Source organism: Mustela nigripes, chromosome 3 (genome assembly GCF_022355385.1).
Source record: "Mustela nigripes isolate SB6536 chromosome 3, MUSNIG.SB6536, whole genome shotgun sequence".
NCBI classification, from domain to species: domain Eukaryota; kingdom Metazoa; phylum Chordata; class Mammalia; order Carnivora; family Mustelidae; genus Mustela; species Mustela nigripes.
Window position 1 is genome coordinate 20,577,530 of NC_081559.1, and position 15,660 is coordinate 20,593,189.

The 15,660-nt window shown below is 35.7% G+C and overlaps 1 protein-coding gene across 8 annotated transcripts in view; it reads right to left on the minus strand.

Moving 5' to 3' along the window:
- KANSL1L (KAT8 regulatory NSL complex subunit 1 like) overlaps positions 1-15,660 on the minus strand; it is a 136,353-nt gene that overhangs the window by 63,634 nt on the left and 57,059 nt on the right. For 6 of the 8 annotated variants that reach the window (XM_059393399.1, XM_059393398.1, XM_059393395.1 and 3 more), the window contains one exon: positions 8,395-8,599. In XM_059393399.1, coding sequence (XP_059249382.1) covers positions 8,395-8,599 — 205 coding nt within the window. The remainder of the gene's footprint in view (positions 1-8,394; positions 8,600-15,660) is intronic. The other 2 variants (XM_059393401.1, XM_059393400.1) reach the window with 2 other exon arrangements.

Here is a 15,660-nt window from a genome sequence, read left to right on the forward strand (position 1 = left end):
ATACACATTTTTTTGAGTGCACATGGAACTCTCTCCAGAGTAGATCACATACTGGGTCACAAATCAGGTCTCAAAATATTGGGATCATTCCCTGCATCAATGCTTTGAAACTGGAACTCAATCACAAGAAGACAGTTGGAAAGAATTCAAATACATGGAGGTTAAAGAGCATCCTACTAAAGAATGAGTGGGTCATCCAGGAAATTAGAGAATTTTTTAAAAATCATGGAAACAAATGAAAATAAACACACAACTGTTCAAAACCTTTAGGATGCAATAAATGTGGTCCTAAGAGAGAAATGTATACAATACAAGTGTTTCTCAAGAAACAAGAAAGGTCTTAAATACACAACCTAACCTTATACATAAATGAGCTGGAGAAAAAACAGCAAAGAAAGCCTAAACCCAGCAGGAGAAGAGAATTAATAAAAATTAGAGCAGAAATCAATGAAATAGAAACCAAAAGAATAGTAGAACAGATCAAACTGTGAACTCACTCTCTGAAAGAATTAATAAGATGATAAATCCCTGACCAGACTCACCAAAAAGAAAGAAGGACCCAAATAAATAAAATCACATATTTGAAAGAGAGAAATCACCACCAACATCAAAGAGATACAATGATAAGAACATATTATGAGGGGCACCTGGGTGGCTCGTGCGTTAAGCCTCTGCCTTTGGCTCAGGTCATGATCCCAGGGTCCTGGGATCAAGCCCCACATTGGGCTCTCAGCTCAGCAGGGAGCCTGCTTCCTCCTCTCTCTCTCTGCCTTCCTGCCTACTTGTGATCTCTTTCTGTTAAATAAATAAATAAAATCTAAAAAAAAAAAAAAACCCATATTATAAGCAACTATATGCCAACAAATTAGGCAATCTGGAAGAAATTGATGCATTCCTAGAGACCTATAAACTACCAAAACTAAGATAGGAAGAAATAGAAAACCTGAACAGATCCATAACCAGCAAGGAAACTGAAGCAGGAATCCAAAAACAAAACAAAACAAAAAAACAAACAAAAAAAACCTCCCAACAAACAAGAGTCCAGACCGGAGGACTTCCCAGGGGAATTCTACCAAATATTTAAAGAGGAATTAATACCTATTTTTCTAAAGCTGTGTAAAAAAACAGAAATGAAAGGAAAACTTCCAAACTCCTTCTATGAGGCCAGCCTTACCTTGATCCCAAAATCAGACAAAGAGCATGACAAAAAGAATTACAGACCATATTCCTGATGAATGTGTATGCAAAAATTCTCACCAAGATACTAACCAGTAGGATCCAACAGTACATTAAAAGGATTATTCACCATTGATCAAGTGGGATTTATTCCTGGGCTGCAAGGGTGCTTCATCATCTGCAAATCAATCCATGTGATACACTACGTAAATAAAAGAAAGGACAAGAACCACCTGAATCTCTCAATAGATGCAGAAAAAACATCTGATAAAGTACAGCATCCTTTCTTGAGTAAAACTCTTCACAATGTAGGGATAGAGGGAATATTCCTCAATTTCATAAAGGTCATATGCAAAAAGCCCACAATGAATATCATTCTCAGTGGGGGGAAACTTGAGAGCTTTCCCCCTAAAGTCAGAAACACGGCAGGGACGTCCACTATCACCATTATGATTCAACATAGTAATAGAAGTCCTCATATCAGCAACCAGACAACAAAAAAGTAAAAGGCATCCGAATCAGCAAAGAAGTCAAACTCTCACTCTTCACAGATGGCGTGATACTCTATGTGTAAACCCGAAAAGACTCCACCCCAAAATTTCTAGAACTCATACAGTAATTCAGCAACGTGGCAGGATATAAAATCAATGCACGGTAATCAGCTGCATTTCTATATACTAACAATGCGACAGAAAGAGAAATCAAGAAGTCAATACCATTTATAACTGCACTCCAAACCAGAAGATACCTAGGAATAAACCTAGCCAAAAAGGCAAAGAATCTTTGCTCAGAAAACTATAGAACACCCATGAAAGTAATAGAGGAAGACAAAAAGAAATGGAAAAATGTTTCACACTCATGGGCTGGAAGAACAAATATTGTGTTAAAATGTCTCTGCTACCTAGAGCAATCTATACATTCAATGCAATCCCTATCAAAATACCATCAACGTTTTTCACAGAGCTGGAACAGATAATCCTTAAATTTGTGTGGAACCAGAAAAGACCTCGAATAGCCAAAGGAATGTTGAAAATGAAAACCAAACCTGGTGGCAACACAATGCCAGACTTCAAAGTATATTACAAAGCTGTAATCATCAAGACAGTATGGTACTGGCACAAAAAAGAGAGACACAGAAATCAATAGAACAGAACAGAGAACCCAGAAATGGACCCTCAACTCTTTGGTGAACTAATCTTCAACAAAGCAGGAACGAATAGCAAATGGAAAAAGGCAGTCTCGTCAATGAATGGTGTTGGGATAATTGGACAGTCACATGCAGACAAATGTAATGATCCAAAGGGGCATCTGTACCCCAATGTTTATAGCAGCAGTGTTCACAATAGCCAAACTATGGAAAGAGTCCAGATGGCCACTAAGAGATGAACGGATAAAGAAGATATGGCATACACACACACACAGACACACTGGACTACAACTCAGCCATCAAAAAAATGACATCTTGCCATTTGCAATGATGTGGATGGAAATAGAGGTTATTATGCTAAGTGAAATAAGTCAATCAGAGAAAGATAATTATCATATGCTCTCACTCATATGTGAAATTTAAGAAGCAAAATAGAGGATCATGGGAACAGAGGGAAAAATAAAACAAGATGAAATCAGAGATGGAGACAAACCATAAAAGTCTCTTAATTATAGGAAACGGACTGAGAGTCGCTGGACAGGAGAGAGGTGGGGGGATGGGATAACCGGGGGACGGATTTTATGGAGGGCACCTGATGTGATGAGCACTGGGTATTATAGAAGACTGATCACTGACCTCTACATCTGAAAGTGATAAACATTATCTGTTAACTGAATTTTTAAAAAGTTTACATCTCTTTTGCTTGTAGTACCTATACATGTTTTCTACTGAATCCATTAAAGACTTCAATGTATTAATCACAGTTCTTTAAGAGAACTTCAACATCTTTGTCCTATGTAAGCCTGGTTCCGATAGTTTCCTTGTCTCTTCACAGTTCCTAGCATACTTTGTAATTTTTTGTTAAAGCTTTATGTGATATATCTGGTAACAGGATCTGAGGTAAACAGAACTTTAAAAAAATTTAATCTCGGGGCGCCTGGGTGGCTCAGTGGGTTAAAGCCTCTGCCTTCGGCTTGGGTCGTGATCCTGGGATCCTGGGATCGAGCCCCACATCGGGCTCTCTGCTTAGCGCCGGGGAGCCTGCTTCCTCCTCTCTCTCTGCCTATTTCTCTGCCTATTTGTGATTTCTCTGTCAAATAAATAAATAAAATCTTTTTAAAAAAATTAATCTCTACACCAAATATGAAACTTGAACTCACAACTGGAAACCAAGAGTCACAAGTTCCGCCGACTAAGCCAGCCAGCACCCTGAGGTAAACAGAATTTTATCGTGAGGCACTATGTTAATCTGGCTAAGAGCGGGCTATGTGTAATATCCGCTATAGTTGTAAATGCCAGAGGACTCAAAATTCCTCTAGTGTCTTTGTTTTTGTCTCCCCTGTTGACTTTTAACTTCCTTCATTACTCCTCCTCAGAGACAGTCTATGCTTTGCAGCTGTAACCTACCGTTACAGTACCAGAACCTTGTCGGTGTGGAGGCTAAGTGGGGGGAAAGGACCCACACCAGCGATGCCTGGCTGGTACAGTCAGCAGTGACTCTGACTCTTGATCTCAGGGTCGTGAGCTCATGCTCCACATTGGGCACGGAGCCTATGAAAGAGAAAATCCAGAGGAAGGGGAAGGGAAGAGGAAGAGAAGGGAAAAGTGGAAGGGGAGGAAGGAAGGAAGGAAGGAAAAGGAAGAAAGAAAGGGAGGGAGGGAAGGAAGCACACCTCCTACAGTAGCATCTACTATAATCTTATGATCAAATTTTAGTCAGTTAGTGGGTCTGTGACTTTAACAAATGTTTCTTACTTTCCACCGCACTGCCTGTTAGGTGAGACAGAATGAAAGCCTACAGAGGACAGCTGTGGAAAAAATGCTTTTCTCCCAGGTAAGCTATAACTTTACTGAAGTCTTTTCCCTAGAAGAAAACGCTGTATTCAATTTCTGGCCTCATTTCCTAAGTCATCCCGTCCCCTTCCACGTCACAGCCGCTGAGGATCTCACTGTGAGAACCTAATGGTTTTACCTAGAGGCAAAGTCCATGAATGTGTGGAGGGACTTCTAAAACTACAGTCCCTAGGAGTTTTTCACTCTCAAGCTAGTCTAATCCATACTCAGCCTCCAGTAATTCATCCAAAGTACCAGTTAGATGTTCCTACCAACTAATGTATGGTTGCTGTGGCTTCTGCTCCAGGTAAGCACATCTTAGCTGTGGCTCTCTGGAGTTACTTTCCTCTCCATAATTCAGGGTAGTAGTTTGTACTATAGCTTCATTTCTTTGATGGGTCCATGAAAAGCACTGATTTTCAGTTTGTTCACTTTTTCTTATTGTAATGGTAGAAATGATGACTTCCAGGCTCTTTATGTGTTGGGAGTTGAAACCAGAAGTCTTGCTAAATTCTTTACCAGTATGATGATTTTTCCCCTGCAATTCACGCATATACTTATTGCCATGAGAGTGGTGATCAGCTAATTACTAGATGCTACATTGCAGCATAACTCCAATTTCTCCATTGCCTTTATAGAAGCTTTTCTCAGCCAGTATTCTGCTACAGAATTAAGTGTTAGAGAAAACAAATTCTTTTCTCAATTCTACCAAGGATGCTACATAACTAGTACCATGGTACATGCATAGGAATTAATTTATTACATAAAATGGATGCCTTAGAGGCACTTGGGTAGCACAGTCAGTTAAGCATCTGACTCTTGGTTTCAGGTCAGGTTGTGATCTCAGAGTCATGAGATCAAGCCCTGTGCCAGGCTCTGCACTCAGCCCACAGTCTGCTTAAGACTCTTTCTTTCTCTCCCTCTACCCCTCCCCATCCCTGCACTCTCCTTCCTCTCTCTAAAATAATGAATCTTTAAAAAATAAATAAATAAAATAGATGTCTTAGCCACTTTACCTCATAATGTTTCAATGTATACTTCCTAAAATAAGGATATTTTCTTATAAAATGGCAAAACAGTTATCACGTTTAAGAAACTGAACAATACTTTTATATAATCTACCACCAAAGGCATAGTTTTCTCAATTTTCCCCAAATCCCCTCTCCCCACAAAAGAATTCTGATCTGGATCAAATATTCATTTAATTGCCATGTATCTTTTAAAAGTCTCTTTCAATCTTTCTCAGTCATTCTTGACTTTCATGATACTGACTTTTTCTTTTTAAACAATACAGGCCACTTTTCACGGTTTCTTAATAACATGTTGCTGGCTTTGGCTTTGTCTGATATTTCCTTATAATTAAATTCAGGCCATGTATCCCTGGCCAAAATACTGCATACTGAAGCTGTATCCTTCTTCTCATGACCTAAGTTAGTCTTCATCATCTACTGATGATTCTTTCCCCGTCAGTCTTTACAATGAACACTGCAATAATTCTGCAGTTGTGCTCAATCCATACTTATTAATCAGCATTCTACCATATGGGAAAGTTCTCACTTTCTGCTTTCTATCAACCAATTTGACTGTCAGCAGTATGGATGCATGGTTTCCTATTTTTTCAATGGCTCATTACTGTCCTTAGTTATTTGGATGTTCAAAATAGCCCTAAATTTGGCCAATGGTAGCATCTTCAAACTAGCTTCTCAGTTCTTTTGACATGCCCCCATCTTTTCTTTTTTCTTTCTTTCTTTTTTTTTTTTTTTTTCAGTAACACTTTCTTGCTTTCTGTTAACATTGAGATATTCCAAGCTCATCTTATACCCTCTCTTCCCCACATCTGGAGATCACTCATTTCTCCAAAGACCTCTGTTTCCTTTCAGCTGGGAATGGTATTAGAAATCAAGAATGAGTGCCATTATGTACTCACTGCTGTGAGGGTAGTATGAATCTAGACTGGTCATATCAAGTATGGTAGCCATTATCCGTATGTAGCTATTTAAATCAAAATTAATAAAACAGAATTTTAGTCCCTTAGTTGCACTAGCCACATTTCATGTGCTAATAGCTACATGTATTTTGTTACTGCCATATTAGACAGCACAGTTATTTATGGAACATTTCCAACGTTACGAGAAAATTCTATTAGACATTACTTACTGTTACAGACCTTTTCACAAAGTGAATTTCATAAAGTGAACTTTTAAGTTCTCACTCTCCATTACCTTTTAAATATCTTCCTGTGTCCACTACATTCTTTCATACATCAAAAAATTACTTATTGAGCATACACTATTGGGACAGTTACTGTTCAAAGCTCTGTAGGTTCAGAAATACACAGTCCCTATTCTCTAAGAATTTACAATGTAATGAGAAAACAGAGAAATAAATGATTACACTAAAATAATGGCTTATTTTTATAACAAGGTGCTATATTAATATCCTATAATGAGGATGTCAAGGAAGGCTTCCTGAGAGAAAGGACATTTATTAAGTTTAGAAAGGTAAATAACTGGCAACTGAATATCCTCGCAATTTGGAGGGTAAGTTGGAGTGGGGCACCTGTTCTTCCACCATTTTTTTCATCTCTATTCCTATTTACTTAAAATTCTTTCTCTAATTCTCCCATAACCTTTCAAAAGTCTGTTTATCTTTCAAAACCCTTATTTTAGGATGCACTTCTTTTTTTTTTTTTTTTTTAAGATTTTATTTATTTATTTGACAGAGAGAAATCACAAGTAGATGGAGAGACAGGCAGAGAGAGAGAGAGGAGGAAGCAGGCTCCCTGCTAAGCAGAAAGCCTGATGCGGGACTCGATCCCAGAACCCTGAGATCATGACCTGAGCCGAAGGCAACGGCTTAACCCACTGAGCCACCCAGGCGCCCTAGGATGCACTTCTTAATACCTCTAACCAGATAGGCCCCTTCCCATACCCCCAAATATACTGTCTTAACGGATTTCAAAAACAAAAAAGATTTGGTTTATTTTTGTCATTATCAATACAACAGGTAAGAGCATGGTGTTTGGAATCAGACATTTTGCTTACTAGCTGTGTGACCTTGGGCAAGTTACTTAATCTCTCTGCTCCTCAATTTCTGCATCTAAAGGAGAATTAACAACATCTCACAGTTACATTTTGAGGTAATAACAAAATAATGTACTGAAAATGCTTAGCTCAATGAGTGGAATATGATAAAGTATATAGTCTCCTAGTAACAATCATCTATCTCACACTCATTTCTTCCTTTGTTTGATGAATAAAGGCCAATCTTTACAATCTCAGAGAATATATCCTAGTAACATCTAACAAATCCCCTAAATTACTCAAGCAAATTCCTTCCAGTCAGACTATTATGGCATACTCATACGTTCAACATTTTCAATAAGCAATTCTATGTATAATTATGAAATTACAAACTCGATTTCAAAAAATATTTATCTAGTTCGTATAGCATATTTAAATAAAAATCATTAAACAAAATATGACTTTGTATGTAAAAACTTTAAATAAAAATATCTTCCCATTAAGAAACTTTCCTAAAAAGCACATCATATAACAAAAACTAAAGGTAACTCATCTTGACTTTTATCACAGTTTTAGGTATGTATTGAAAGATGTACATTTAACATTCTGCTAACAAATGAAAAATATGCTTTTTTAAATGCAGGTTTTTGTTTTCTTTCCAGTGTAACAGAATTCATTGTTAAAATGCACGTTTTTAATGAAGTATATTTTAATTGTAAAAAGTATTAGCATGGATATATAAAATTGCATTGCTTTTATTCCAGACAAAGGAAAAGACATTCTCTCCAGGATTAACAAATACTAAACCTAAAAAGGAGAGTGATGCCATCTCCTACAAAATAACTGGCAGCTATGAAGATTTTTACTTTTTTTTTTTTTACTAAGCAAAAGACAAATATGTAGTACACTTGTGTTTTCCTTATTACCCTTACTAGCAAAATTTTAAACCACTATGATATGTAATTTTCCTCCAAATTAGTTTAAGCATAAAAGGTATTTTTTAAAAATGGAGATGTGAGAATTTTAATACACTGCCATGTTAAAAATTTTATTAAATTCCACTTATTATTGTCAATAGCTATGTCTTATAAACTATATATTTAAAGGTTTCTAGATGTAATTATTCTAAACAATCATGTATAATCTGTATCCTCTTGTATGTGAAACACATTGATGACAGAATCTTTGTTCACATTTTCCCATAGGCAGCCTTACCTGCGGAGTCCAATAAAAAGTAGGGCTCAATCGGTAGAGTTTTCGTTTGTGGAAACTCTGAAGTGGCCTTGTTCGAGCAGCTGTACTCATGATAGTCAAGGACGGAGATTTCAATCTTGTCCTGTCTTTTCTCCTTTTCTTATTGTGCTTCTGGTTAAGTAACCAGCTACTGGAGGAAGAGAGCTCATCTAAATTCTCTGAAGCACTGAAATGCCATGAAATAATTGGGGAGTAGAGAGAATAAAACAAAACAAACAAACAAACAAAAAAGACAAAGAAAACTAAATGTAAATTGCCTTGATCTATTATGACAGAAGAGTATTAATTTTAGCCAATTTTGTGGTAACAATTGGCAGAAGAATGGGTATTAACGGGGATTTATATATTCAAGTTGTAAAAATAATTTCTACTTCTATTTCCTCCTGTAAAACAAATATCCCATCGGTCAGAAATGCTCATATGAGTTCACCGGTACGATGTACATGTTCACTGTAAATAAATAATTCATGCCTGTTGTTCGGTGCTGCAACTATTTACATCATATTCTTTTTGCATATGGGTGAAACTACATAAGATTATAGGTTTACAAAAGGCTAAAATCCCATACTGTATCATTAGTTGCTCTGAAATAAATACTACATACCATTTCAGTAAATTCTGAAACAAAGATACAATCTTACTATATTTTAGAAATTTTTTAAAAGTTCTGATGATATAGAAGCCACAACTATAAAATAGTGAAATAGATTACACACACTATATACAAAAATAAGCACATTAATGTCATCAACATTCTTCATATTAATTTTAAAACATATTTAAATATTTTTTAAAAATCAGAATATCAGAAAGAAGTTAATGCTCAGTGCCACATAAATTTCATTTCATTTATACCTGTATACTATATATAAAATAATTAAGTTTTTCAGGCACTACATACAATGTACCGATTTCAACCTTATTTATATAAACAGAAACTAGTCAATTTACTATTTTAATATCAAGAAGTGAATCTGCCATATGTTGTATTGCTAATAAACATACATTCTAAGTAAGTTATTTGACTTAAGTAGAATTGGTGTTTAACCGTAAATTTAAGATCTGGTTTTTCTATAGCAGCATCATTAGTTTCAAATCATATTTATGGCTGCTATAAAATATTCTCCTAGCTTATGGATAAAGAAAGTAATTTAAGAGTGCTTTATAGTAATAAGAAATCAGAAATAAAGGCACCTGAATGACTTTTCTTGGTAACACCAAAGAGAATTAAATATGGAATTTGGTGACTATAATACACCCAACAAGTACTTGAGTATGTACTACTGGCCATACCAGTATAGGGGGAAAGAGGTGATAATAACTATTTCATTTTAAAATCTGAACTTTATATTTTTTAAGACTTTATTATTTCAGAGAGAGAGAGCACAAGCTGGGGGGCTCAAGCAGAGGGAGAAGGAGAAGCAAGCTCCCCACTGCGCAGGGAGTCAGACTTGGCTGGATCCCAGGACCCTGGGATCATGACCCGAGTCGAAGGCAGATTCTTAACTGACTGAACCACCCGCCCTAAAATCTTAACTTTAGTCTTCAGAGAAACCTACTCAAAAGAGTCTTAAGTCCCAGTTAGTAAGCATTTTAAAGATCTAAGAAAGGTTTAATACAACACTGTTCTCAAATTAACAGGTCCAATCTCAAGTCCTAGACATTATTTTCTATAATAAGTGTATCAGTGCTAAGTAACAGTCTGCTCTTGAGAAACAGCCAGGGAGTTGGGCTATCATGTCAAGCATGAGCAGAAGTTACAGATGATAGTATCAAAAGAGGCACTGGGTAGGGTAGGTGGTTGGCAGAGAAGTCAGGTCAGGCAGAAGACAGTTTTCAGAAGGTGGTTGATATAAGAAGTCAAGTCAGGATGCTAGAATCCAAGAAGATAGGAGTAGATCCAGTACAAAAAGAGGTTCTTCTGGCAAGTTAGAAACATATTTAGGCAAGAGACATTGCTTCCATAGCGTCTAGAGAAAATGAAGAGCTTTTTTCATTCCAGGAGTTAACTCTGAAGCACAGTTTAACTCTGCCCTCTGTAATTCTTTAGCTGTTGATGAGACCTTATTTCCCTCCCCACAGAAGAGTTAGCCTAAAGAAAACGAGCCACCTTCTCTTTATTGACTGACCGGACACAGCTTTTGAATCGGCTAGAGGCTTATAGGTTGGGTTAAAGGTAAAAAGAAAATGTGCCATTTATTCACTGAATGTTGTATTTTCAAGTTTCTTTTTTTTTTTTTTTAAGATTTTATTTATTTGACAGAGAGAGACACAACGAGAGAAGGAACATAAGCAGGTGGAGTGGGAGAGGGAGAAGCAGGCTTCCAGCTGAGTGGGGAGCTCGATGTGGGGCTCAATCCCAGGACCCTGGGATCATGACCTGAGCCGAAGGCAGACGCTTAATGCCTGAGCCACCCAGGCACCCCATGATTTGGCTTTAAAATGAATTAAAAAATTGAGGAGAGGAGAACAGTGAAAATTGGTTGATATCTTTCTCCATTTCCACAATCACTCCCCTAATTCAAGCTCTTTTTGTCCAGGAATACTCCAAGAGCCTCTAACTGGTCTCTCTCATCCGCACTTTCCCCCCTTCATTTCCTTCTATTATCAATCTTTTGGGAAAACAAATATTACCTTTTCATTCCCTTTCCTCCCATCCCTATACTGTCTGCCATCTGTCAAAGCCTTCCCATTACTCTGGAGAAAAAGACTTCAAGTTTAAAAGGCCCTGACTGGCCTGGCAGCTGCCATCAGTCTCCTGACTATCTTGCATCGCAGTCTTCCCTGCTCCCTGTGTTCTAGCCGCACCACCTCCTTTCATTTCAAGTAATTCACACTCTCGACAGTACAAGACCTGTTATATGTTATCTCTGCTTTACTTCTCACATCCTCCTTCAACTACTTAATTTCCAATAATCATGCGGCTCTCAGTTCAAAAGTCAGTTTCTTAGAGTCTTTCAGCCCTTGTTTCGTCTTTCCAAAGACTAGGTCAAATCCCCTTTTGAGCTCTGACAGCACTTGTTCATCTGTCTTTCAAAGCATTTTTCATAGTGATATTTTGTATTCATCTGTATGATTATCTGGTTAATTAATGTCTTTCTAGACTGTAGGTAGTGCAGGGACTGTATCTGTTTTATTCACCCTTGTATCAAGAAATTCCTGATACTACACCTGACATACAGGAGATGCTCAGTAAATATTTGTTGAGTGAATAGAGAAATACACACATATGTATATTGGCTGGTTTAACATCCCAGCTCTGTGCTTTATATAGTGCCTATATAAAACACATTATACCTATATAATTAGTTTAGTGAATGAGTAAACATTGAACCTTTTAAATAACCTAAAAAGCAGAAGAGGTTCTAAACGAAAGACTACAAAAAAGCTTTTAGAAAAATTTTATGTATCTATATATCTATATATAGATATATATAGAAAGAGAGATAGGGCTTTGCATTTCATTCTCTATCTCTAAATCTGGTTTACAAAAGGTAGTTTTTGGTAGTAAGATATGATGTATCTTATCTTATTGTATAGTCAAGTATGTCCATCATAAATTTAGAATAAGGAGGTAAGAACCATAAGATGTTCTCATTTATAAAAGGGCATCAATCAAGTCTAAAAATTTCTTCTAATCTAAAACGTGCAAACAACTGAGAGCTTTATCTAAAAAAATAAAAAGTTCTGAGTTCATACTTTATATTAACACTATTTACTTTCTCTAATAGTTATTTAATGACTTTCTGAAATAACTGGTTTTCTATTACAATCCTAGAAAATCCTAGCAGTTAAGATATTTATGGATGATAACAAGTATTCAATTTGCTGCTACAGAGTTTGAGTGGAAAACTTCAAGTGAATTTTTTCTACAGTACAGTCCTATACTCTCGATTACTATAGGAACCAAAGTCCCAAAAGTTTTCATTTTTTACCAGATATTCTACTGTAAATCACTACCAAAATCAATTCCTGCAAACATTATACACTTATATTAATAAATAAAACAATCTAACAATATGAATATATGGGGGCATGGATTAACTAATTTTTTGGTGTTATCTCAGTGACAGTATTAATGGTAGAGGATGTGGAAAAACAGTTTAATTTTGATATTTATTTTCTTTCTTTCACAAACCCAGTGAAAGACAATCTAGAGTTCTTCACAGTAAATTATTCAAATATTTAATAACCTTTTGCCTAAACCAAATTATCCTCTTAGAAGGACAGGAATAATTGGAATAATGACCTTATAATGCTGTGCTCAAATATTTTTAGTAAATAAGAAACTTTGGAGCTTGGTTGTAAATTCAGAATGCTAGAACCATAAAAGCATAAAAAAGACTTTATGAGATTATTTTAATCTTTTGTTCTCAAGAAGAGCAGAACATAAATTTTTAATTTTAACTTTAAAATACTGTTTAAGGATAGTAGTTTTCAATATTTCTCCCATATTTACCCATTCTTATATAAACTTTTTAAAGAGTAGAGGGGTGCCTGGGTGGCTCAGTCAGTTAAGTGTTCCACTCCTGATAAATTCAGGTCTGGATCTCAGGGTAGTGAGTTCAAGCCTCCATCAGGCTCCAAGCTGGGCATGGAGCCTACTTAAAAAAATAAATAAAATAAAATTTACAAAAAGTACAAATCAATAAGGAAGAATGAGAATGTGAATTCTCAAAAAGGTTCTCATATCTCCACTCCTAACCCCCAGTTCCCATATATTCACATACAAAATACCCATACCCACTGTCCTGGGTTGAAGAGTGCCCTCACAAAAGTTACACCCACCAAGAACGTCACAGTGTGACCTTATTTGGAAATACAGTCTTTGCAAATGTAATTAGGTAAAATGAGGTCATAGAGGATTAGAGTAGACACTAAATCCACCCACTGATGTCCTTATAAAAGAGACAGACAATGAAGAGAAGCACCCAAGGAATAATGCCCCATGGACAAAGAGGTGAGGTAGAGACTGGAGAGATGGGCTCCGAGCCAAGGAATGCCAAAGACTGCCAGCAACCAGGAGAAGCCAGGCAAGAAACGATTCTTCCCTAGAACCTTCATTGAGAACACAGCCCTAACCCCTTGATTTTTAAATTCTAGCCTACAGAACTGTGAAAGAGTAAGTATCTGTTATTTTAAGCCACTCAGTGGTAATTTGTTACAACCACCCTAGGAAACTAAAATATCTATAAAACTACACATCTAAAAATCACTGTTTTTGCATGATTAGTAATTTCTATTTCAATTCTCTCCTTTTCATCAGTTGTTCTTTGATGAATTCAATCTATAGCAAGAACTTTCTCCAAATTTCCCTGATGTCAAACATCCTGCTAATACTGAATTTACTATCTTGTTTTCTCTTGATAGTTTTTGGAAAAATGAATGCATCCCATACTCAGATAACTCAATGACATTTAGGATGGCATTCACCTTTGCCATTTGAAAGAAATTTTAAAGAATTTACCTAAAATAGGGCTAATATAAACTTACTAAAATGGTCTTCCTATGGGCATTACTTGTCCTCCAAATGTCAAAAGTAAAACAACTCTCTCAAAGGACCAATGGATCACGATAACAGGCATTATCTGGTACAGAGAAAACCGTACATTTACCAGGCCATTTCCCCTACTTTAGGTATTAAGGAGAAAAACTATACCCCTTACTCAAATTACAAGTCCCTTTATTGTAAGAATTAAAGATATATCTATAAATCTTTATATCTTTGATATATCAAAATAAGATCTAAAACTGCTTCTAATATATCTCAACTATGAAAATAATATATAAATGTGATAGAAAATAAGCATACTCTGAGCAATATGATTTCTACTTTCTATTTAGTATTTTGTGAGTTTTCCAATTTTCCTACAATGAGCTTGTACTATTTTTCTAAACAAAAAATGTCATCTGAAAATCAGTCTTTTAAAAAAAATTTTGTATTAGGGACTTATGTTTTTAAGATTTTTAAGTAATCTCTATATCCAATGTGGGGCTTGAACTTATAACCCTGAGATTAAAAGTCACATGCCCTACCAATTGTGATAATTAGATGCCCCTGTATTAGGGACTTCCAACAGATTTTTAAATGACTAATATCAGAATAAATAATAACTAGCGTCAGAGTAGTCATATACTAGTAATGAGTAGTATCAGAGTAAGATACTTATGAGACATAAATACCAAATGTAATAATATGAATTTTATTTGGATCATGACTAAAAAGCCATATTTTATTACCCATAAAAAGATAATTTTGAGACAACTGGAGAAACCTGAATATGAATAGAGAATTTTGTAATAGCAACAAATTATGGCTAATAATATAAAAGTTAATAAGCAGATGATAATACCAAGGTGGGTATGTTTAAAAAAAAAAAAGCTGATTCAAAGAAATATACAGAAGAATTTACAAGTTAAAGTAACAATCAGTACAATTTGCTTTTTAAAAGTCCATAGAAAACAATGTGTCAGGAAGGGAAATAGTTGAAATGAATTAGGAAAATCTTGGGAATTCTTATCTTCTTCTTTTTTTTTTTTTTTCTCTAAGTAAACTCTACCCCCAATGTGGGGTTGGAACCCACATCCCCAAGATTGGGAGTCGTATGCTCCACAGACTAAACCAACTAGGTACACCCAAAATCTTGGGGATTCTTAAAGCTGGGAATATGTGAATTCACTTTACTATGCTTTCTATATGTCGAAGTTTTATATAATAAAAGGTAGAGAGAAAAAGAAGATTATTACAGTGCTAACTGCTATTTTTATCTCTCTCCAAATTTTACTTTAAAATGAAAAATAGTAATTAGTAAAACAAAGTCTCCATTTCAAACTTTCAAACAAATTATATGTGAGAAAAACAGCTCAGAGATTATATTGAAGAATCTGAATTGTACCTCCCGAACTATACATTAGCTAGAAATGTTTAACAAACTTTCATGTCTCAATTCTCAGAAAAATACAACTGCCATTATTGATATCCTAGTCTCTTTGCCTAATACTTTAAAAAGTATCACTTGAAGAGCATGCAACTCTTGATCTCAGGACTGTAAATTTGAGCCCCATGTTGGGTGTAAAGATTACATAAAAATAAAAAACTTAAGAGCTTAAGAATTTAAGAGCCAGAGATAAAAACAGCAGATAATGAATGTCATTCGAATGAACCCAAAATTATACTGAAAATTTCAGCCTAGAATATGCAGCTAACAGTGTTTTCTTCTGAGAAGT